The sequence below is a fragment of the Colias croceus genome, chromosome 1 (assembly GCF_905220415.1).
Source record: "Colias croceus chromosome 1, ilColCroc2.1".
Classification (NCBI taxonomy): Eukaryota; Metazoa; Arthropoda; class Insecta; order Lepidoptera; family Pieridae; genus Colias; species Colias croceus.
Window position 1 is genome coordinate 4,940,570 of NC_059537.1, and position 26,148 is coordinate 4,966,717.

The 26,148-nt window shown below is 35.1% G+C and overlaps 1 protein-coding gene across 2 annotated transcripts in view; it reads right to left on the reverse strand.

The window, feature by feature from the left end:
- LOC123705066 (voltage-dependent calcium channel subunit alpha-2/delta-3) overlaps window positions 1-26,148 on the reverse strand; it is a 54,474-nt gene that overhangs the window by 25,527 nt on the left and 2,799 nt on the right. For both annotated transcript variants that reach the window (XM_045653769.1, XM_045653689.1), the window contains exons 2-3: window positions 19,115-19,196; window positions 6,443-6,553 (exon numbers count right to left, since the gene is read on the reverse strand). In XM_045653769.1, coding sequence (XP_045509725.1) covers window positions 6,443-6,553; window positions 19,115-19,196 — 193 coding nt within the window. The remainder of the gene's footprint in view (window positions 1-6,442; window positions 6,554-19,114; window positions 19,197-26,148) is intronic.

Here is a 26,148-nt window from a genome sequence, read left to right on the forward strand (position 1 = left end):
AGGTGAGCTTTTAATGAGGTATTTTTGAAAATAGTTTTTGTTAGATGTTATTTTAAGCCTTGGAAATGTAGCTTGCGATATGTTAAAAAATGTACGTGTACTAATTGAAACAAAAAAAACGTAAAATTGAATTAGAATACTTTATTATAAACAATAATTTATTTGCTTACTTTTATCACCATAATCAAGGTACATTTGATGGTGACAGAATTGATATATTGATGAACACTAGCATTTGGTTTACAATAAAACAAATATCAATTGTGAATTAATATAAAATTTAAACGCACGCCGCTATTTTCATAAAAATCGCGTCGTTGAGTAATGCAAATAGTTTATAATATTGCTGAAATATAGGCAAAATGCTACACTAAAGCTAAGCATTGAAGCTTAGTCGCATTCTTGACTAAAGCATGTCGGTGTATGAGGGGAAATATGCATACTTCTCGTGAACAATTCCTAACTACTTCCACCTTCCTACAAGCGCGGTGTAAGCTCCATATTTATTCAGGTTCTCTTTACTAACAAGTAAATAATATAAGCGATCTCCTTAATTAATACATAATCTAGCATATTTATTCTAAAAACATTCCTCATTCGAAATTGTCAACAAAACATTTAAGATTATGTTCGACTAAAGAAATAAGTATATATAGGTTGCTTAGATCTATTCAATATAAATGTTTTGTACAAGTAAAAAAAAGCAGAATTGAAGTACGTTGATGGAATTGTGTACCAGGGACATTCCAATCTCTTCGGTTAATTGAATCCTGTAGGCCTTCATTACATCGAGGGCTTAGAAACGGCAAAAAGAACTTTTACAGAAAAGCGGAATGGAGAAGTTGTAACAAAAACTTGAACGACATTCAGAAGGTGACCCGCGTCAAATTATGTTGCCATGCGTCCACGCTCATATCAGGCTTTTCATTTTTGTTACGATATTTACGATTCCTTTTCTATAAAATAATTTTGTAAATATCATCCAATTTTATCGATATCGATATTTTATCGATATCTTTGTATATATTCTGTGTCATTGTAATTTGAGCCTTAAAATTTTTATGATAAGATATGTCTATTGTCTAGTATGGATACTTTCAATAATTTAAGGTAATATTTAAGCGAGAATGTTCAAATGAATTTAGCGAAATGTAAGAAAACGGTGAAGTTTGCATCAATTTGAAAGTCAGTAACGTAGTGCCACTGGGATTAGTTCGCGATTCAGAAGAATTCCAATAACAGAGACGAGAGACACGGTCGACTATCGGCCATCACTGAATATGTTAATGTAGAAAATTGTCCTCTCTGAATTGCTGATACTTTGACCTTACATTTTATCAGCTCTTAACTTTTCTTGAAACAAAAGCAATATTGAGCGCTCGGCCCGCGTTATGATAAATAGCTTGAGACACCGATTATTGCGTGATGTTATTATTAAAATGAAATAATTTAAGGGTTTAGGGATATCTTCAACGTATAGAATTAAATCTACAACAATTGAAAAATTTTAACGAATAGAAAAATTCGATCGAGTTTTTGAATGCTATAAAACTAAATATCATGTTTTTACAACAATTACGACATTGTGGTTTTCAGCATATAACGTTACCTATAAAATGAGCCTCTCTTGTACAGTCTCTTTTGTAGAGTGCTGAAAAAACACACACATGCAAGTTGGTAATCCAAAACGTCCATCAATAGACGAGGGAATCACCCTCGAACGAAGCATTGAGTCATGCGTAATAATAAGGGCGGTTGTTTCCCCTAAAGCCTTCGAGAACCCGTACGACCCGAGTGTGGGCGCGTAGAAACTACATTTACGCTATGAAAACAAACATCACGGTAGAGGGTATTAAGGTAAACGCAGGTATTAACGACCCCTCTAAGGCAATTTCAAAATCAACCATATTTTTTAAGTATACTGGTTCTTCTAAAGATTTATAATTTCATTTTATATGCTAGTGTTATGTATAAAAAATGTATTTATTGAAGCAAATACATTCTAATAAAGGATTATCTTGTAAAAAATAATTTACAATGTGACTTAGTCGATTGTTGCTATTACCGACCCATAAAAACGGCTGTGAAGCTATTAACGATTTTTATGCAGCTATTCCCGATCGTATGTGAGAGGAAGCCTTTTTCCAGCAATGGAATGTATAGAAGCTAGTGATGATGATGATTACCGATCTTAATAAAATGAAATAAAAATGCAAATATATTCGTATTTTTTAATTGTAGTTATTTTTAATAAAACAAATGAGTACTTTTTAGTAATGAACTAAATAATTATAAACTTTTAAATTAATCAACATAATACTATTAATATTTAATATATGTACATATATTAAATGAAGGATTTCAAACTCTAGGATATTTCGTTATGCTATTTGATTGATTGCTTCGGCGAGTTGTGTTTTACTGAATACTTTTCGCCGCTTTCGTGGCTCCATATTTCTGGAAAAAATATACCTAATTATATGTTTTATGTTAATTTAACCTAAAAACCTAAAAATATAATTTTTTTTAATTTTTTAAATTTAACCTAAAAATTTTTTAATAGGCACCTATTATGTCATAAAAGTAATAAAAATATATTTGCACGCTCAATTACGAGCAGAATGTTTAAGGATCAATATTATCTGTATATACAAACATCTTTATTCTACATTCTGCAAATAAAGCAATTTGAATTTGAATTTGTAGATGAGAAACTAAACAATCTATATTCGATCGGTAATAGCTTCCTATAGTTGCTATTGCCGACCCACATGGGTCGGTATTAAAGTATGTAAGTATAAACCTAAATTGTATTACCGACCCATAAAAAAATGGTTATTTTAATTCATTTGATCATCAGACTATAAAATAGATTATAATTGATTAATGTCATACAAAATATGAACAAATGCATATTGTTTAAACAAAAAAAAAACAATGATTTACTTCTGTAACTATTCGATAGGGATCCTCGAAAATATCATAACTTTGTATAAATTGACAACGCTAAAAGACACAACACTAGACAAAAAAGTTTAGTCGCTAATAGATTTTTATGAAGACTCATAGCTTAGATTTAAACTGGTCCATAAAACCACTTGTGTTAGTGTGATATAATAACATAAAAGAAAATAAAACAAAAAGTTACGTTGCTGCCATTGCCGACTTACGGGTCGTTGATACCTGCCGCGGCTTAAACTGGTGAAGCTAACACCGTCCCATTTTAATTTTAAGTTTTATCGTTTCAAATTACTTTTTATTAATAAAATGTTGTAAGAAATGAAAAGTTGACACTTAAATGCATTGACATTTAGTAATATAAATTAAAGTATAGATGTCATTTGTTTGTAAATGTCTTAAAAAGATACTCACACTACTTACCCGAAGGAACAACGGAACAGTACGACACGTCCTGCTTCCACGCTACCCCGCAGCAACTTACGCATTTTAACTCTTTTTTGCTCAGTTACTCACTCTAACGTTAAAGTATACGATGCTCAAGTAATACATTCGTGTATAACTTTGCCTACCTATAGCTAGAATAGTTCTGGAAACGTTTAAATTTCGAATTACTTTTATAGGTCGGTAATACCTTCAGATTTTCGATGGGTCGTTGATAGCTGCGTTTACCCTAGCACGTATTAGTTATTATCAATAATTTTGGTGAGATTATCTTCGAAGTGAAGGTGGATTACTGGACTCTGGAGTGTGTTACAATTTTTGTAAAAATGCCTTGGAATTTTTATTGAAAATCATCTATTTCAAAATTATAGATGTTGTACCTAATATAACAAAGAATATGCGTACAATTGAATTGGAGAGCTCTTGATACAATTCGAATTCACAATACTGAATACATTGTACAGCAGTAATACCAATCCTCTCAAAATATTAAATAACACTCGAAGATCAAGGTACAAAAGTGCTCTTGAGACTCTGAATTCCACCGGTAAGTACAAAAGGATGCACTTATACAAAATCGGATAATACTACGATGATATATTAGTTTTCCGTCCGCGAGGTAAGATAGTGAACTAAAAGCATCATTGTATTGTTGCGGATAACAATTCTCAGAGAGTGTAGCTGTTTTTCTTTTGAGCAAAGCGATTTGTTTCTTTCTTCAAAACAAAGGCTCCTTGCGAGTTGTATTTTTTCAAGCGAAACATGAGGAATGCGTTTTGCTTCAATAATAAAATGTTTGCTCGTTGCTTCCATCCGAACGGCCAAGCTTTATTCTACATTGACTATTTTCATTATGTGCCTCACTTTGGTGATTATTATTTTTAATATTAAAATATTAATATTATGCGAAATGCGTTACAGGTGTTAATGGGGCTGCCCCGGCCCCCGTTATTGAAGCGCATCAGGGATGTTTGCAGAAGCTCATATAGACTGTTTTTACGCTACAATGCGAAAGAGATGCACATCCCTGGTGCGCCGTGTGCGGGACAGCCCCAATGTAATCATGCGCTGTTTAGCAAGTCGGCTCGACTGCTGGTATGTAAACCACTGCTGCAAACTTTCTGCTTCCATGTTAGCTTTGTAGCGGTGGAGTGCATTTCTAGCAGACATAATAAATTGTATTTTTACTAACATAACTTTTAAGTTATTAATTGTTACTAACAAAATTAGTCCTGGTTACTTGAATAAATGAATGAATTATTATACATATTATTATGTCTCTCTCCATAATACACGGGTATCGCCGTAAGGATGATACCCGGTCCTTTGGAAGGCTTACGTGGGGACACAGGTCCAACACGCAGAGGCTTCTCTAAAGAGAATTTAATGTGTTGTGGGACACCAGCCGCAGCCTGCCCATGGCTGCACTATAGAGATACAGCCCTGGGCAGTCCGCGGCCAATGTAGGACTATTGCAGAAAAATGGAAATGAATAAAACTGGGTTATGGAAGGGGGTGTTAGATGGACTGGTATATTGGGTCTATGGGAACTATGGACGTCTGCCTTTTCAATATTAAAAATTGAAAATTATGGCAGACGGTGACTCGCCAGTTCGGTCGATGGGCTCCCAAAAAGGTTACCGATAATGGCAACAAGGGGGCAACATCAGCTGAACGGCTGGGGGTGTAGAGAGGTGCGGCACCGGTTTCACCATCACGGGCCCGCGGGCCCGGAGCGGGTTTCCCCGCTATTACGCCATTAGACACTTCCACCCCCGAGCATATAGCTCTAGCGGCTCCACTCTGGACGGCCAGCAAAGGCAAGCCAGAGGTAGGGGATCCTGAACCTCGTCATTGTTCACTCCGAACTGCCACCGGGACAGCCCAGAGGTGAGGACAGGGACCTCCCCCGGGAGCGCTCGGTTCCCGCGGGGTCGCTACTCCCCGACACAAGGTGCCCTGCGGGGTGACTGACTGCACGGTTGGGATATCTATTGTAGATATGCCAACCGGGGGCGATGGGGTCGTCACATTCCTACGCCTATATTATTATTATGTTTCTCTTCTCCATAATACTCGGGTACTACCAGAAGGACGGTACCCGGATCTTTGGAAGGCTTACGTGGGGACACGGATCCAACACGCAGAGGCCCTTTCGAGACTTTTAATGTGTTGTGGGACACCAGCCGCAGCCTGCCCATGACTGCACTATAGAGATACAGCCCTAGGCAGTCCGCGGCCGATGTAGGACTATTGCAGGGTATGGAAATTTAATAATTGGGCTATGGATTGGGATGTTAAATGGACTGGTACTGGGGACTATGGGAAACTATGGCACCTGCCTTTCTACTAAAAGAAAGTAAAAATATGTTGGCAGGTGATGACTCGCCCTCTCACTGTATGGGCCCCCGAAACAAGTCGCTGCAATAGTGCGACAAGGGGGCAACATATTGTGAGCAGCTAAGGGTGGAGAGGCGTCCCTGGACTTTAAACTCCGATCACGCGCTCCCTGAGGGTCCAGCATCACGTGCCCACTCGCCACTTACGCTTCGCATCCACCCTTCGAGCTAAAAGCTCTCGCGACTCCACTCTGGCCGGCCGGTTAAGGCAAGCCAGAGGTGGGGGTCCTGTCCTCGTCAGGCTTCACTCCGACCGGCCGGTGAAGGCAAGCCGGAGATGAAGACAGGGGCCTCCCCCGGGAGCACTCGGTTCCCGCGGGGTCGCTACTCCCCGACACCCCGCCACAAGGTGTCCTGCGGGTTGACTGATTGCACGGGTGGAATATCTATTGTCACGTAAACAATAGATATCCCAACCGTGGGCGATGGGGTCGTCACATCCCTACGCCCTTATTATTATTATTATTATACAATATTAGTTTTAAATATTAACTGTAAAAAAAATTAGTGTAAAAACTTTCGTACAACTCGTACCTACTCGGCTACAGCTCTTTACCATGCATATAATATTATAGCTTTAATAATAATTAACATAATATTGTAAAGGTTTGGAAATTGTATAAAAAAAGGATATGACTTACCATGACGGCATTAATTTTGAAATCCATATGGTTCTTGACTTCGTTAGCAAGGTCTCGTACCAGAAGAAGGCCATCCTTCCGCACCACCTCGACGTTATATTCGTGATATTTCTGCGTAAAATTAAAAATGAATTACTTAATAATAAAAAAGGTTGTTTTTATGCTTGATCAGGAAACCTAGTGAATTTGGTAACGAACGATATACGGCGTCAGATCGTTCTAGACGTTAGAACTGAGTCGTGTAAATTCTGTGGAAATAATAATGTCTTTCACAATTTTGGGTAATATCAATTTTCATATTTAAATGAGAACGTAAATGCTCCAAAAATATCCAAATGAGCCTAACAACTTCCAAGAGATACCATTATTATCAGCACGGCGTACCTACAGCTACTCTATCTCATCAAAAATCAAAGTTGTACCTAACCTGTGTAATGTTAACATACAAAATATAATTGTGCCTATCATCATTATACAGTATCCCGTAAAAGGTAAACTGAGGGACAATGCATCCATACTAATATTATAAATGCGAAAGTAACTCTGTCTGTCTGTCTGTCTGTTACTCAATCACGCCTTAACTACTGAACCAATTTTCATGAAATTTGGTATGGAGATATTTTGATACCCGAGAAAGAACATAGGCTACTTTTTATCCCGGGAAAATGACGCAATCCCGGAAATCCCACGGGAACGGGAACTATGCGGGTTTTTCTTTAACTGCGCGGGCGAAGCTGCGGGCGGAAATCTAGTAGGATATAAGTGGTATCTCAGTGTTAGCGTCTGTGTTAGTATTGTCAGTTATTTACAACGCAATGCAACGAGCCGCACTTTGTATGCATTGAATTTAAGCAAATTTTGTTAACATGCAAATTAGCTTTAAACTGCGATCTATTTATAAAACGATTATCATTTAAATTATTGCGAATAATTCCAAAATTGGCAGTTGCAAACTTTTAAATAAACATACTGAATGAGTACAGTGAATATTTTATAGTGTCACGAAGCTGATAAACATTTGGCGTGCCGTTAATTACGAATATGACAACAATCGTGTTGCATCGCATTCATGATTTTGCGCTACATTACGCGTTGAATTATTGGTCCCAAAATGGCGGCGAAGACCTGTCAAATTTAAAAATGGAACGAACACGTCCGGAATTTGGCGGATGCTCGCTGCCAAATTATTGTTATTCGGCGGAGGCGCTCGCTCCGCGCGCCGTTGTTATTGAATTTTGGATTGTACCCGATGTCGCCTTTGTTGTGCTATCAAATCTAATGAGGTATATTTCCACTTCTTCAGTAATACATTTAATTTTGTATCCTTCACGAATATTTATATCGTGTTTCCCAGTGGAAACTTTTTGCGGTAAGGGTTAATTACCCCGTGTTATATATACGTATATATTACATAATAACGACACGTGTAGTTGAAATTTACATGCATCTATATAGATAATTTGTTTATTTTTGAGTAAATTCTAATTGAGTTTTTAATTTCCCTAGTTACCTAAATTCAAAGGCAACAAAAATATCGCTTAGCTGACAGCTTATCTATAAAATATATAATCAGTATTTGTCGCTGCGTACACTGTCACTAATTCACTTTTACGATAATAAAACACCACTGCTGCTGGTAAGGCATTTAATTAAGCAAAACAAAATTATATATATGACATAGAAAAAACAAATCACAAGCGAGTTACAACTTTGAGATATTCTAACGTGGCGCCATCTAGTTTGCGATAAGGAACTAAACGTAGACGGTATTGAACATCCCGCCCACCAAAAGCACCTAGTGCTTTTCTAAACAAAAATAAACCTATAGAACAATTTAGTTGTAGAGTACATTTTACCTAATAAACACAAAGTAATTCTTATAACATACTTGTAAACTCAACGTTAACAATAGAAACTCTTACTCTTAGTCTAAATTCAATGTAAACAATATAAACTTGAGGGTGAACTAAAACAATATTGACTTCTAAACAACAACATTTTTCAATGTAAAAAATAGGAACAAAAAAATACATACTGTTACATTAACTTAACTAAAAATTCTACACAATAACTAACAAGCTAGGCCTTTGGTAAAATGCATAACTTATTACAAGGACGTTTACAAAGACCGTTCTTAGTTTTAATTGTTACAACTCGGGTAAGGTTGTCTTTACCCGGATGTTTTTCAACGATTTTCCCTAATAACCATTTAGCTGGAGGAATATTATGGTCCCTTATAATAACAATATCGTCAACGTCAGGTTCTGTCTTTTTTGAAAACCATTTGTACCTATTATTTAACGTCACCAAATACTCTTTTGACCATGTCTTCCAAAAATTATTAACCATCCGTTGAGTAAGCTTCCACCTTTGAAGGCCTGTGAGAGAGGTCTTTGAATAATCGCTATCAGGAATTAAGACTAATGGTTCACCGACTAGGAAGTGCCCAGGTGTGAGGGGCATCTCATCATCTGGGTTATCACTAATTGCTGAAATTGGACGGGAGTTTAAGCACGCCTCTACTTGGGTCAACACAGTTGTCAGTTCTTCGAAGGTAAGTATTGCGTCTCCTATAATTCTTTTCAGGTGTGTTTTCACTGAACGAACACCAGCTTCCCAGAGCCCTCCAAAGTTAGGCGCGTGTGGTGGTATAAAATGCCAAGTGGTTCCGTCCTGGGTAAGTAAATTAGCAATTTCGTCGGCCAACTCTGATTTCGCTTGACATAACATTTTACGCAGCTCTTTATCCGCACCAACGAAATTAGTCCCATTGTCGCTGTACAGATCGCGGCAGTGCCCTCTTCGAGACACAAAGCGTTTGAATGCAGCTATGAATCCAGAACTGGTAAGATCTGACACAGCCTCTAAGTGGATCGCCTTAGTCGCCATACATACAAATAGACAAATATAGCCTTTATAGGATTTCGATCCTCTACCAGGCGAAAACCTAATATCTATGTACCCGGTAAAATCAACACCTGATGACCTAAATGGTTTATCTGGAGTCAATCTAACCTTAGGTAACTGGCCCATTAATTGGTTGTTATCCTGACGAGAATAACGTAGGCAAGTCATACATTCTCTATAGCACTTCTTCACCTTTTCTCTAATTCGAAGGATCCAAAATTTACTTCTCAAGAAGTTAATCATAAGCTGTGGACCCCCGTGAAGTGTTCTGTGGTGCGCATCCAATATTAATAACCTAGTGAGATGAGACTCACTGGGCAAAATTAGAGGATGTTTCTTATTAAACTGCACAGAAGACAGTTGTATTCGACCGCCCACCCTTAGCAACCCTTTTTCATCAAGAAAGGGTGCAAGAGTGTGCAGTGGACTTCCTTTAGTAACACTTCCGGTTCGAGATATTAACTTATTAATTTCATCTTCAAAATATAGTCTTTGGGTAGCTTTTACAATTATATCTAAAGTAGCATTCATTTCATTGGTCGTAAGTCTTTTATTAACATCTCTTAACTCTTTAGGTTCCCTCAGTTTTAGAAATTTCCTACAGTAAGATAAAACTCGTAACATTCTAGTTAAATTTGAAAAACGCTCCCATATAAATTCTTCATTAGACCGCATCGTATTGGTAAGTACTTTTAAAGGTCGTAATTCAACATCGGTGTCAACATCTAAATGTGTACTATAAACATGGTTTTCGTGTAGACTCTTAGGACCATGCCACCAAAGATCATAATGGATTAGTTCTCGAGAGGATATACCTCTAGAGGCACAATCGGCTGGATTTTGATCAGTGGCAACATGGTTCCATTGATCACTATCCAGAACAGTCAAAATCTCGGAGACCCTGTTGCTTACAAACGTCGTCCAACGGCTGGGTTCTCCACGGAGCCATGCAAGCACTATGGTCGAGTCAGACCAGGCAAACAACTTATCTTTAGGTACCTGCAGTACTTGTGCAACCTCAGAAATTAATTTGGCAGCCAGTAACGCCGCACATAGCTCCATTCTTGGGATGGATATCTCCTTCTGAATTGGGGCGACTTTAGTTTTGGATGTGACTACATTTACGTAAGTATTACCTTCGGTGTCCACGGTTTTCAGGTAGACGACAGCAGCATAAGCTACCTGAGAAGCGTCAGCAAATACGTGAAGCTCAACTGGATTATCATTCGTTGTAGAGAGCCACCTAGGAACAGCTATTCCTCGAATACCATCTAACTCTTTTCTAAAGTGTAGCCATTGGTTTAATAATTCTGACGAAAGATTTTCATCCCAATTCAATCCAGATTTCCACAGTGTTTGCATATAGATCTTCGCCGTAATAAGGACAGGAGATACCCAACCCAAAGGGTCGTAAAGTCGCGCAATATCAGATAACACTTTCCGTTTGGTTACAGGCTCATCTAACTCCGGTAAATTGTAAGTATACTCAAATTTATCTATGTTTTTATTCCAGGAAATACCCAACACTTTAATTGTATCATTGATCTTAAAAATAAATGTATCTTTTGAAGATTGATTATCATTTTCGATATAACTCAGTAATTTGGGACAATTACTGCACCACTTTTGGAGCTTAAACCCACCTCTTGACATTAATTGATTCATCTCTGTATAAATATCTATCGCTTCCTCTTCTGAATTACAACCGGTCAGCAAATCGTCCATATAAAAATCTTCAAGTGTAATTTTTGCTGCAAGTGGATATTTCGACTCTTCATCTCGAGCCAATTGTTGGAGTGACTTAACCGCCAAATACGGTGCACAAGCAGTACCGAAGGTAAGCCGCGATAGCTTAAAATGTTGTATGGATTGCGATGGATCAGCTCGCCATAAAATTCTTTGGAAATTTGAATCATCCTCATGTACCACTATTTGTCTATACATCTGTACGATGTCTGCCACAATACAATAAATATGCGTTCGCCACCTCATTATAATGTGGCGCAAATCTTGTTGAATTTTAGGTCCAACGAGTAACGTGTCATTCAATGATACGTTATTATTCCCCTTGCACGACGCATCAAAAACAACACGAAGTTTGGTAGTTTCCTTGTCTTCCCTTATCACGGCGTGATGAGGAAGATAAAAGGAAAACGGATACTCAATATCCTCCTTACTTAGAATCGGCTTCATGTGTTTCTGGTTCTGGTAGTCGACTATAACCTTCTCATATTCAGCGTGCAAGTCAGAATTCTTTTTAAACTTTCTTTCTAATACCTTAAATCTCTTCAAAGCAACTTCCTTGGAATTTCCGTACACGCACTTTGGATCTGGCTCCTTAAATGGCAATCTCACTACGTAACGACCTTCTTCATTTCTTGTGGTAGTACTCTCATAAATTTCTTCACATCTGATTTCTTCCTTCGTAAGTTTCTTTCCTATTAAATCTGGTTCTCTTTCAATTTCCCAAAACTGTGTCAAAATATTATCTTCTCTTACCTGTAAATGTAAATTTACTAGTCTAGGATTTGACTCTTCATTTTCGCCTATCCTTCCAGACAAGATCCAGCCAAGATGAGTATTCTGTGCAATAGGACCGTCATGTATGGGATGTTTCAAGAAACCACTCAACATTATTTGACTGAAAATATCAACTCCCAAAATAATATCTATCTTACCAGGTGAACCATATTTGGGATCTGCTAAAGGTAGACTACTGAGCTCTGGCCAATCAAAAATGGAAACCTTACTCGACGGAAGAAACGATGTTAAAGATGGCAATACAAATGCATTTACTGAAACAGAAAATTCATGATTATGTAGTGATTCTAACTCAAAAGAAACAATGTGCTTAGATCTAAGTTTACCATCACCTACGCCAGTTATTAAACCGTTTATTGGTGTACGCTTAAGACATAAATATTGTACAGTACTTTCGGTAATAAAAGAGGCCTCAGAGCCTTGATCTATTAATATTCGCGCAATTTGGACGCCGCCATTTGCAGATTTAATCCTAGCTAATGCTGTCGCTAATAACACTTTGGTTTGATGTGTATCTTTCGCAAAATGAGCTACTACTTTCTTATCATAATGGCGATTCTCATCTAAACTCGTCGGTTGGTGGCCCTTACTCGTACATGGTTCCCCAGACACAGGGGGAGGATATCTTTCTATATGCAGCAGGGTGTGGTGTCTTCTGCCACAACGCCGGCAACACGTCGACTGGTGACAGCTCCTCACGTTGTGGTTGGATGAAAAACAATTGAAGCAAAGTCTCTTGGCTTGAATAAACTCATATCTCTCTTCGGGAGACTTGCCTCCAAATTGTTTACATTGGTATAATAAATGAGCATCTGAACAGCATACGCAGACTTTACTATTTTCTTTGTAAGTATCCTTTTTATTATCTTGTATTATATGAAACGATTTTTGTCTTGTTTGCTTAGGATTTATACTATTCTTCATGTTTTGTTTAGATTCACCTACTAGCATCTCCAATGTTCTAAATCTACTTTCCAGGAAGGTTACAAGCTCACTCCATTTTGGGATGCTGTCGGTTTGAGATCGGCCAGCCTCGGTCTCCCACTGGCGGCGGGACTCTAAATCTAATTTTGAGACTATTAAAAAATTAATAATCGCATCCCACGAAGACACGTCAATATCTAAATTCTTTAGAGCCTTCAAACATGCCTCCGTGGTATCGATAAGATGCTTGATTGCTGTAGCCGACTCGCTAGACATAGGCATTTGACCGAACAAACGTTTTAGAATTTCGTTGACGTTGAATCTTTTGTTATTATACCTGCGCTTTAATCTGTCCCACGCCTCTTCATAATTTGTATCGGTAGTCGATAAGCTCCTTAATAAATTCTCAGGTTCGCCTTTTAAACTACATTTCAGGTAATGCAACTTCTGAACCTGGCTTAATGATGGATTTCTATCGATCAAAGAGACAAACATGTCATGGAAGCTCTGCCACTCTTCATAATTACCGGAGAATGTGGGTAACTGTATTTGTGGGAGCTTCACCTCACTGCTTACACAGGTGACGTTCGATGGACTGACTTTAGAAGAACTCGCTGAGCTGGAACCAAGATCAACTTTCATTTTTGATTTGTAACTAATATAAATTTCTTCTAGGTTATCATAGATCTCTTCGGTAAAATAGGGGGTTTTTTCGCGTTCCCTTTTTGATGCAACTGATATAATATTCAAATGATTCTCGGTAAACTTCTTCCAACTTGCCTCTAAACATTCTAATTTTATTTCTATGTAAACGTTTGTCAGTCTCTCTTTTGGAGTTTTTTTATAATTTGAAAAACTTTTATTTATTTGCTCATGTATCTCCACTTGCTGAGCAACGAATGGATCCATATTTTCTATCTTTAATGTTATTGAAATTTTTCTAAGTTCGAAATTTTTCTAAGTCCAAAATGTTTGAAATTTTTCTAAGTCCAAAATGTATAATAATTATTATCAAATTTTTCTAAGTCCAGTGTGCATAAATTTTTCTAAGTCCCATATGCATACTAATTTTTAGCAAATTTTTTCTAAGTCCTAGGGGTGCACGATATATATCGATATTTCGTAAAATATCGATATATGTACGCGATATATCGATGCAACCCGATATTATCGAATCATCTAGTATCGGTACGTACAATCGATATATTTCATTCGATATATTAATTATCGGGAGAAATTAAAAGCACCATTCTATTTCTGTTTTTTTTTTTTATAAAATGGTTAAATACCTATCTGTAATCAAGTTTTTCGCAATATTAGAACGCAAAGACACGAAATTCTTGTACTCTCTGTGAGGGCAGCACTTGTAGTATATTTATTAAATTACTACCTACTTAGTTTATGATCTGTGGCTTCGTATTATATCTATATTTAATTAATCTGTGCTTTGCGATTACTCGCTTCGTTCTCAGTACAAATTATCCTATAAGTAAAAGTTGTCTGTTTTGTTTAATACAGTTTACAAAATTGAAATATTTAACAATGGTGGCTAGCTCTGTTCCATCTGAGTGACTTTTCAAAAACCGCACAGGTTTAAACTCAGCAGAGAAGCAGACTGCAAGCCAAAAGAGTAAATAAAATTTTATTTTTGCAAGATCTAGAGAAAAAGTATTGGGATTTATAAATAAATAAAGTTGATTTGTTTCTGCACTCTGTTTTACTCATATTAACCTGAACCCTCAATATTATAGACTAGTTAAATACAAATCGCTTACGATATATCGAAAATATCGATATATTTGCACGATATATCGCAAAGTATCGATAGAACACTACGATATATTATATCGACAAAAATATCGATATTTTTTTTACATGAACATCCCTACTAAGTCCATGAATACTAATTTTTAGCGAATTTTTTCTAAGTCCAAGTTATCTACTTTTAAGCGAATTTTTCTAAGTCCCAGTTATCACTACACTGAATTTTTACAAGTCTTTATTATCCACTTAGTTCACTTTACTCACGGTTTACAAGTCCTTTATTCCCGGGTTTCGGCACCAGATGTCGCTGCGTACACTGTCACTAATTCACTTTTACGATAATAAAACACCACTGCTGCTGGTAAGGCATTTAATTAAGCAAAACAAAATTATATATATGACATAGAAAAAACAAATCACAAGCGAGTTACAACTTTGAGATATTCTAACGTGGCGCCATCTAGTTTGCGATAAGGAACTAAACGTAGACGGTATTGAACAGTATTGTCGTAGCATTCATAATTGTTTAAATCTATTAACTGAACATAAAAATAAAGAGTCAAAATATCATATTTTAAGGGAGTTTTGCGGTTGATTTCATGGAATATTAAATAGTCGGTCGAGTACTGCAGCGAGCCTGGACCCCGGGGACACGTTGCCTAACAAGGAACCTAAATTCAATTAAGGCTGTTAATTTAATCCGCTTTGTACGTCAACACCATCCTTACGAGCCGTTGATTGAATTCTGTGTTTTCGCTTACTAGGAAGACAGTATATTTTCTATGTATTGGAAACAAATTATTTGTAGTGATTTTAAGTGTTAAATTTAAAATCTGAAAATTTGAGTTCCCGTGGGATCGTACAAAAATTTTTTTTAGTGTGAAATATTCTAATTTTTTAATTGTTGGAGATAGGTAGGAACAAAGACGGAGCTACATAATCATACTATGCGCGTGACCCGAGGCGAATTTTTACACGTTGTTGTTACACGTTACGTAGGTACAGATAGTTTATACTTTATATGAAGGTCCAATTTGACAATTATAATCATATTTCTAGCGGTCATTACATAGTGAATATGCTAATTCCTAAGTACTCTACCTTATATTGCCAACTATTCAGTAACATAATACATAGAAATACACATAGGAATCGATTTGGCTCGTAAGTGAAACGGTGCGGGAAATAATAAAAGGTTAAATCGCTTTGTCACGAATCGTGGAGTAAACGTCCAGTGTTTCCTTACAGGAATTCTCACTTTAGCGGATCGTGCTGATCACGCCTTACCTTCCTTACCTGTGAGACATTCGTAGGTACCGACAGGGGAAGGCTAAAGATATGTAACACACATATTTTGTAACATTTCCCAAAAGAAAGATAAGTAAAAGACCATTTAGTGAAGAATTACTTAAGAGAAGATTTCAAAAACTTGTTGTAAAAGCTTTCATTTAATATTTTTGTTAATTTCTTGGGACATCGTCACCAAACGTTGCAAAATAAAAATTGTGCTGATGATTGTTAAAAAATAAAGAAGAAGAGATATTAGATAATAATATATCAAATGAATAATGATAATGATAATGATAATTCTAACGGACCCAGCGCAAATTTCACTCGTGGAAGTACTAAATCGGTGTATATCTTTTTTTATTACCAGTATCCATTGACCTATACGATTTCACATAAAGATATCGAAAACATCAAGGATACAGTACTTGACCTATCTATATAGATATGTCCATAGCTATGTCAATTTAATTACATTAGGATTGCGGTTATCTAAGTGGGTTAGTTTGAGGTTTCTGTTCAACTATTGACATATCTGAGGAATGCTCCTGTGAACTAATGAAATCTGTTTTCGATCTATAATATTAAGTATAAAAATTTACATATTGAAAGTTGTAATGTAGTAATAAGTAACAAAGAATTTAAAATTTTAAACCAATTGTTATTCACCAATTTTAGAACCTCTTAGAAATTTATTTCAATCTTATCAAATAAAAACAAGTTATAATGTATTGTGATTGTTCATGACGGTGCATTTAGATCAAACGAACATAGAGATAGAGTTAGAGCATTCTTTCGTGCTCTTTTATAATAATATACAATTCCTTGATTTCATACATTTCCGGTAACATAAACTCGTATTCAGTGTTGTCATAGTATAAACTATAAAGTAACTAGGGTGTTGTTGAGTATTAGAACATTGCATAGAAAAGTCCTTTTAAAACGCACTAAAACAACGAAATAATGCTCTACGCCTGTTTACACTAAAATAATTTGGCATAGTGGGGTTAGAACGAGCATTCGCTCTTTTGATGTAAATGCACCTTCAGGATAAGCGGGATTGTGTAAAACAATATTATTCCAAAGATTAAGAATATAATATTATATCTATTAACAGTTTTTTATGTTATAAATATGTCCTTCATTTCTCTATAATATTTTAAGAGAAATTATTTAAATAAAGTTTTATTATCAATCTTATATTATATTATCTCAAACTTATTTATTATTACTATTACAATTATATCAGTCACAAAATTAAAAAAGTCTGGCTTTAATGTTACCTACGTGGTCTTTTTTAATTCGGTTTTACAAATATGTCTGTATTCGTAAAGGAATGCTCATTACGAGCGATGAGCGTTTGATCGCATCACCTGCCGCAATCCTTTCAACAACTATTCGCCTCGCCCATCTACATCTAAACTTCTGCATTCTTCTACAAACTACCCGCATGAATTTAACGATTCAATTACTATTTCGTTGTTGTTTTGTTTACGTATATTTTATCTGAGATTTATAGGACGGTTGTGAAAATATAACATAAAATACCCTTTTTATAAATTTAAGTAAAAAAATAACGAAACCGAACCATTTTCAAAGAGGTTTGCCTGGAAATTAATCGAGGGTTCTTTATTGAAGTAAAATTTTATAAAAAAAATAAAACGAACCTAGTTTTTTACTATTCAGCCAGGTAACATTTAAAAAAGAACAATCAGATATTGAATATGCATTATTTTTTCAATCCATAGTGAAGTAAATTTCTGGGAAATCTATCTTGGCCTTTGAAATCTTAATATGGCTTCCCCAAAGTAATAAGTTTAGTTAAAAGGCTTCCGAAAGCATCGCTAATTCAATTATCACTGTGACATATTATTACTTAATTCTGTTCACCTGTAATGTGCTATTGTGTGACGCCGTATCGGAAACGGCCGTGACGTCGTGCGGATGGAGTTTAACCTAATTTTCCTCTCCTCCATTCTATTATCAAGGCTATACATTCAGTTAAGGCTAGTTCAGGTATCTCTGCGAAAGTAGAGCGAGGTAGATAGCCGATAGGAAAAACCAATGGCTAGTGACTCATAGTTAAAAGACTCGGCACGAAACCTGCGATTAACCCTCTATAAAAGTTTGCTTAACTATATTATTCATACATTATTGTTGTGGAAAAAGCGAAATGAAAAATGATACGACTTTCGAATGACTCAGTTCAAAATGTTCTATTATTTATGTTCCAAAAGATTAATTAACTGAAATTGATAAACTATTTATAAGCATAATGTTACAAAGAAAACAAGCTTAGAAGACTGATCGATTCGTAAACCTGAACTCATAATATGATAGAACGTTAATATAAAAGTTTTCTTTGACTACTTTTATTAGTTTCTCAACTAACCACACTACGATCGTGGGCGCATAATACACATAATACTATACATGTATTAAATATATTTCTAGGCAGTTCTTTTAGTAAAAGTTAGACTGTTAATCAAAAAATTATATTGAAAATAATTTTATATAAAACAAAAAGGTTTTATATAAAAGGATGCACAAACTGCAAAGAATGCAACCTTAATGCAACGAAGGAATGTATTTTAATTCCTTTTTTTTAAATCCTAAATTTGTAGATGTTCCGAATGTCTTTCCCTACGATTAAACTTTTAGTGCTATCAATTATAGATTCTATCATCGCGCTGATGCAAGAAAATAAATTAACCTCAAATTACGTAGACAAGGCCTTTAAATGGGTAAGCAAGCTAATGGACTCAATGTTTGTACTAGGTACACACCTGGTACGATATTGTATTACATTCTTTAGTTTCGTCATTACAAAACCTCACAAGATTTGTAAGGATTTTTATCGTCTAGATTTCATTTCGTTATTAATAATATACAAATTTAGAATGCAAATTAATGTTTTAATATCCAAGTGCCCTTAACAACGCTCTAATATCTTAATTAAAAAATATGATTAGAGAAGTCTCGTTTGTCGGTCTCGGTTTCAGCACTCACTAGTATTGCACTCGAGAGTTGCAAGTGCTATCCAGCGGTATCCGATCCGATGGGGTCCTCGTTCCCGGCGCCGAAACTGGGTCGCGACACCCCTCCCTCCAGGATGAAGAGGGATGAGGCGGGCGCAAACTCGCACTGCGTTTTTGTAGCAACGCGTCCGACCGATCAGCCCACAGTTCCTCCACTCTAGTACCACTTTCAAAGTGAAAATGCACGCAAATATAAAAGGTCTCTACTTACGTTCTGTATCTGGTTCATTTTCGTGAAATGTCGCCCGAATTCCCACAAGTCGACGCCGAATTTTAACGCCCAATTCTTGACTCTGTAACAAAAAACGTATAACATTTCACACGTGCGCCACCTTACATCTCACGCATCGTTTATCACAGTCTTTAATTAAGTATCTGACTAGATCTATGAGCTCTGCGTTCCATTCCACGAACGGTCGCTCAGAATGTAACTAGATGTTTTCTCAAAGAAACGCCTTTAAAGTAATGTAGTTTTTTTTATTTCGTGTTTTTATTGCAAGTTGAAGTTGAATAAGCTCGCTGGAATGAAGCACGTTTTTAATAAAGATACATTACAGTTTGCTAGAAAGAACCATGTTTAGATATTTCATATGGAAATGTTCCTTTGTATTATATAGAAATCATGTGTTGAAAAAAAATATACATAGCTACCAGATAACGTTACATATTTGAAATAGAACGGAAAAAGATTATTAAATGCTATCATATAACCAAGTAAGTGAGTAAATTGAATAGAAAGAGCAAATTCAAACACGTACCTATGAAATATGGAATTTTTATGTGTAGCAAAAAGCAATAAAAATATAATAACAAATGTTTGTCCTTGTTACAAATGAAGTCATATTTGGTGTCAAATTGGCAAATTGTGTCGGGAAATCAGACATTGTCAAATAAACAACGATTTCCGTACACACTGCGAGAACACACCCTGTCGTAAAATTGTTTGCAAATATAACTGAATGATAAAATCTCAAGAAAGGGTACAAATATATGATTTTTAATGTAACTGAACAGTGTTCAATACATTTTTTTATAAGAATTCTCTACCATTTTATGATTGAAATATTATCACAGCAACGGCCAATGGATTTCATTTAAAAAATAAACTCATTTTGAACTTAAGATTTCCCTCGGGATTATTTCTGTGACCAAAGAAGGAAATCGTATTATAATATCGATCAATGATCGCTATACATCATTCAATGGCTCTGTAGTATGTGTCGCGTGTAGTCAATTCAAAGGTATCAAGATATATCAAGATTTGTTGCAATGTAGAGTTATTATCTCAATAATGACGAAAAACATATGTATAGAACAAATATTTCACATTTATCTTTTCTGATAGGAAATTTAACGTATTATTTTATGTAAAATTGTAGGCGTGGTATGTATTAATAAATCCAAACATAAATATAGAGCTTATCGTACCGGTTCATTCTAAAAGCAACATTTGATTCAACAATCTATTAATAAATTCTATTTAAATTTCACAATACGTCGCGTGACCCCATTTAAAATACTGTAACTCTTATTGACAAAGCTAACCTTTTCAAGATAGAAATTGCGATTTATTTTCGTATTAGTAACACGTATTGAAGCGAATTTATATTTTAATTAAATATCATTTAATGTGTATTGTATAAGTGAAATTTAAAGATGAAAGGCGATTGAATTGAGTGTATATTTCACGGAAAAAAACAAGAAACGAATTAATTAAATGAGCTAACCTTAAATGGTTTAATATAATATTCAGTTCGTATCGTTTAATCAAAGTTATACAACAATATGCTCATTAGCAATCAGCGAAGGTTTCGTCGGTATTGTTCTCAAGTTACGCGGGCAATCACAGAAGTAGGGATTTTTTTAATGCCCACTGATTGGCGGTTTTCATAAGCCCACGAAACTAAAGAAGTGTTTTTATTTTTTATACACTAAGCATTAAATTGTGAGTATAGAGTTTATAATACCTCTTTATTAGTTATTGCGCGTAGGTACATGGGAGTATGTGTTTGAATAACTAATTACATACATAAAAAGCTTCATAAAACTAACACTATTAAAATATCTATCTATACATATAATAAATCTGTAGAAGGGTCAATTCTGTACATTGAAAATATTGAAAAAATAAATACCAGGGGGTGTTACTGGATCGATACCAAACCCAAATATGTGATTAAAAAAATTTTTGTCTGTCTGTCTGTCTGTCTGTCTGTCTGTATGTGAAGGCATCACGTGAAAACTAGCGGTTCGATTTCGATGAAACTTGGTATAATTATACCTTATTATCCTGGGCGTAAAATAGGATACTTTTTATCCTGGAAAAATACGCAGAAAAAAATTAATCTTAATTTTTCAGTTTTATCCATAGACGTTGTTCCGTAGAACCGCGAACACACGTTGCGTATTATTATAGGCCTAGCCGTATTTGGGAATTGCGTCCAATAGATATTTATAGGATGTTATTGTCAGAGGTACTCAAAATGGAGAAATAAACCATCCACGCGAAGACCGACATCCGCGCGGACGGAGTCGCGGGCGGAAGCTAGTAACAAATAAAATTGTCACATGTACGTTGTAATCATATTATACTTTTTGCATTAAATTTTTCTAGAGTAAGTAATTCACAGAAACGTATTAATCGCAATTATAAATTAATTTGCTACATTCAGGGTACGTAAATAATTCATCTGCATGTTTTACGTGAAGATACAAACGTTTTTAACCGACTTCATTATCAATCGTTTTACCGTTTAAGCGCACGACTCACAGAGAAACGTTAACTCAATAGTTTACCGAGCTCACGGCGCCATTGAAAAACAAAAGAAAGTTGGATTAAGTGTGCGGGTATCCGCTTAAAATATCTTGTTACTGTAATAGGTTTAACCCGGGCTTGCTGAAGGACCGACCCGATTTACCTCTCACCTGATTTTACGAGTGCCCATATTGTTCCTCTCAGTTTGCGATTGTGAGCTTGCAACATTGTGCATAATGTTCAAATGATATTTGCAATAAAAGTAGGTTACTGGGATGTTGCGTGGCTAATGTAGAGGTTTGTTTACGGTTTAGGTGATAGGGTACGTGGCATTCTTTCACTTTTTAAGGGTAATTTCAAGTTTTAAATTGAGTCGCGATTTACTCTTTGTATTTTAGTACAAAGCCATTATTATAAGATTAAGGTAATTTTATATAATTCAAAAAGATTAAAAAAGGTATCTAACGCTTAAAATTTAAATTATAAAAGTTGTGTTACATAGGTAATAAATAATAATTACGTAAGGCCGGTAAGCAGATTAGGAAAATTTAATTCTTGGAAAAACGCTGAAAATTTCCCAAAAATATAATAACCTTATTCTAAGTACCCCAGCAATACAATATATTTCATTTAAGTGTTCATAAATTGTGCGCATATTTATAATTGCGTGAAAGATTAATTTTAAAAATAACAACCTTGGTGAAGTGAATTTGCATTAACCTCCGCTACTTATAAGCCGTGAGATGTAAGCGATTGCTTCATTTAGATAAATACTATCAGGTAATCGAGTCGATAGTCGTTGTTTTATTAATCAGCGTTCAGACGGGTGTCAGACGCGCGCCTTACGTAAGGCAGCGTCCGTAGTACGCCAGGGCCCCGCCCCGCGCCGCCCGCACCCCGCACCTCTAGATCAATACCGGAGCCTTTGACATGTGCCCCGCGTGCCGCTCCGCAAATATTTACGTTGTGGAAACAGATCATAACTAGTTTCATTTACTCGGGTACGCTTGGAAATAAAAATTTTAATTGTCCCTTTTATTTCTTTATTAGCTCTTTCGGCTTAGGAATTGTATTGATGAATTTTTTTTTTCTAAAAGCCATTGGTAATTTTATATGTTGTTAAGCTCTTGTGTATAAAAATAACGTACATTGTGGCTTGTGCATTATTATCATGAAAATGTATAAAATTTCATTTGGGAACGCCAAAATTTCCCGTGAAACTTTGGTAATTCCAAGAAATTATAAAGTACCTGTATCTTGAAAAATGATTATTTTTAAAAGCCTTTGACGGAATATAGGCACTCCGGCCGTAATTTTTTCCTTGCCGCCCCGGCTTCCGGCTCGGAAACCACCAATGATTCTCCGTTGTACTTTTGTAAAGGTATTTCTTGAGATTTGAATCGGTTCAAAAAATGAATAGTAAATATTCTATGGAAACAGATTTGATAATCTGAAACGGAAAACTTTGAAATTTTGAAAACATCGAGGATAACAGATAAGACATATTTGACCCTTGAGATTTGTAATTATGTTGTTAAATCATGTTGTATCTCAAAGTTAATTTTATTATACTTTTTTATCTGTTTATTAAATAACTTTTAAGTTTTAAGTGAACATTGTTTTGGATATTTGATCATTATGATTAAACCCGAAATGTTCTTCAAGAATGTAAAATAAATAAAATAAACTTTAGAGTAATATTTAAAAGGATTTAAATTTAATAAAGCTACAAATTTATATTATTTACTACGGAAAATTATTAACGTTAAAATATAGATTAAAAAGTAGCTCTACGTAGCTACGAGTGTCGTAGCGCTACGCCGAGCGGCGCTCAAGCTCACCAAGCGAGTGTTTGGAATTAATTTTAATTTAGTCATAAAATTGTTTCTTGGAAAATAAACTATGAATATATTGCTTGCATATAACCATCTATATATTATTAACAGCTTTAAAGGTTAGTAATGTGGTAACTTTTAACTTTTAATTATTTATTTGTAAAAGGTTATCTGTAATTATTTCTTGCACATTCCTCTGTATACATTGAACACTGTCAATTTCAAAATAAATATGTTCTGTAATAAACGAAAAATACATAGTATTTAAAAATAACTACAACAATTCAACCCTTTCAATCCTGATAAAATTCATCCATTGTAAAATATAATTACATACTATTGTGTGGATTCAGGGATGATATCAAGATAAAAAAATAGGAGTATATTCGTTCAGCCCACGGCTCACAATGCAGTACGATTCAGCAATATGAGCCTCCGGTCGTCGACTGACGCCTACGCTTCTAGTAAATTGTACTACATTACTCCCCTCGCCTTCTTCAGTGTGTACGGATAATTTTATATCATTTAATTAATGAAGCACGCCTACAAATTGTGCGGTTTTGCAAGACTGAACATATTTATCTTGTTACACTTGACGTGATTGAAATATTTGTACAAAATATGATGAAATAAAATATGTAAGAATGTTGTGGGTTTATGACACGTACAAACTGGTCATGGTTATGATATACGTAGATAAACCTTAAAAATAAGAATTTTGCTCAAGGAAATAACAAGTAGAAAAAAAAATATAACAGCCATGATACATGTTTTGCTTAGAAAACTGTAAAACAAATTGTACAACCAATTTTAATCTCTTATTGATATTGATCAAATAAATTGTATATTTGAGTAAACCCAACTCAAATAGACTTTTAAAATATTTAATATTTAATGAGTATAGAGCAATAATTAAGGACTTACAATATGCAAACAATATGTATCGTGAATCTGAATACCAATTTACCAAGGGTTAATACGAGCTTTGTAAAAATGAGGAGAAATATTTTGCATAAATGATTTCCAATTTAAATAATGAAAGTGTTGTATGGTTTATACGTGGGTTTACCGCAACTTCATACCCGATAAAACTGCGAATAAAATAATATTATATTATACAATTTTAAGGAATATATGTAAACTTTCATAAATCATACTGCAATCAATTATCTATACATATAATAAATCTGTAGAAAGGTCAATTCTGTACATTGAAAATATTGAAAAAATAAATTGCAGGGGGTGTTACTGGATCGATACCAAACCCAAATATGTGATTAAAAAAATTTTTGTCTGTCTGTCTGTCTGTCTGTCTGTCTGTCTGTCTGTCTGTCTGTATGTGAAGACATCACGTGAAAACTACCGGTTCGATTTCAATGAAACTTGGTATAATTATACCTTATTATCCTGGGCGTAAAATAGGATACTTTTTATCCTGGAAAAATACGTAGAAAAAAAATTAATCTTAATTTTTCAGTTTTATCCATAGACGTTGTTCTGTAGAAACGCGAACACACGATGCGTAATATTATAGGCCTAGCCGTATTTCGGTCCAATAGATATTTTTAAGATGTCATTGTCAGAGTTACTCAAAATGGAGAAATAAACCATCCACGCGATGACCGACACCCGCGCGGACGGAGTCGCGGGCGGAAGCTAGTTCTAAATATAATTGATATTAAATGCTTAACGTGATCACCTATCTATTGAAAAATAATGATAACGATATCCTCAAATTATCATGCCATTGCGTTAATACATAATTAAATAAAGTAATCATGGTTCAGAAGAGCCATTTAACTTACAGCATTTTATTACCTAATCAAGCTATATTTAGTTAACTGTGGGCTGTTTAATTTTATCGCGCCTGAAAGGTTTAGGTGGGTGTGTGTCAGACTCTGATATTTGCCGCTGATAAAGGCAGAGGTCAAAGCTTCATAAATTGAAAGTAATTGTAGTTCATGATTTATCGTAATCTGTGGTTTAACATAAAATACTTAGTTTAATTGTTTATTAAACTTTTTATTATACCTTGAAGACATTCAAATTTAAGAAATATTCATTTCTAACCTAAATGGTAAAAATATAGTAAATACATTATTTACAATGTTGGTAAACTTATTGATATCTAAACGTAGGTATAATCGAATAGCATCCAAACATTTTATAAAAACACATAAAAGACAAAATCATGAGCTTCAAAATAATATAATGCAGACGTCCAGTCATCCAAAGCATGCCAGACCATCGAAAGGTCGTTTATCAAAAATTGATCCATCTCAGAACTTCAAGCTGTCTCTTGAGAAAGTTTTTCGTTCAGCAAACGGGGGACAGACAACGCCACGCCATTATAGATTCGATTTTGAATTATCGATTCAATACAGAGATGTTACAGGCTACAGCAATTGAGTTGGATGAAGGAATAATGGATTTGTTAAAATGTGAATATGTATTTTATTTTAAGTAAAATTTTATACTGTTTTGTATGTTGGTTACCTACGCTTAATTACAATGCTATATTCGGTGTTATGTATAATTGTGGGTCATGGGTGAAACATTTATAATTATACAAATGACTTTTATTGACAATTATTTTAATTTAGATATTAATTCGATCTCTGTATAAGAAAAGTTCTCATGTAGAGTTGTGTTGCA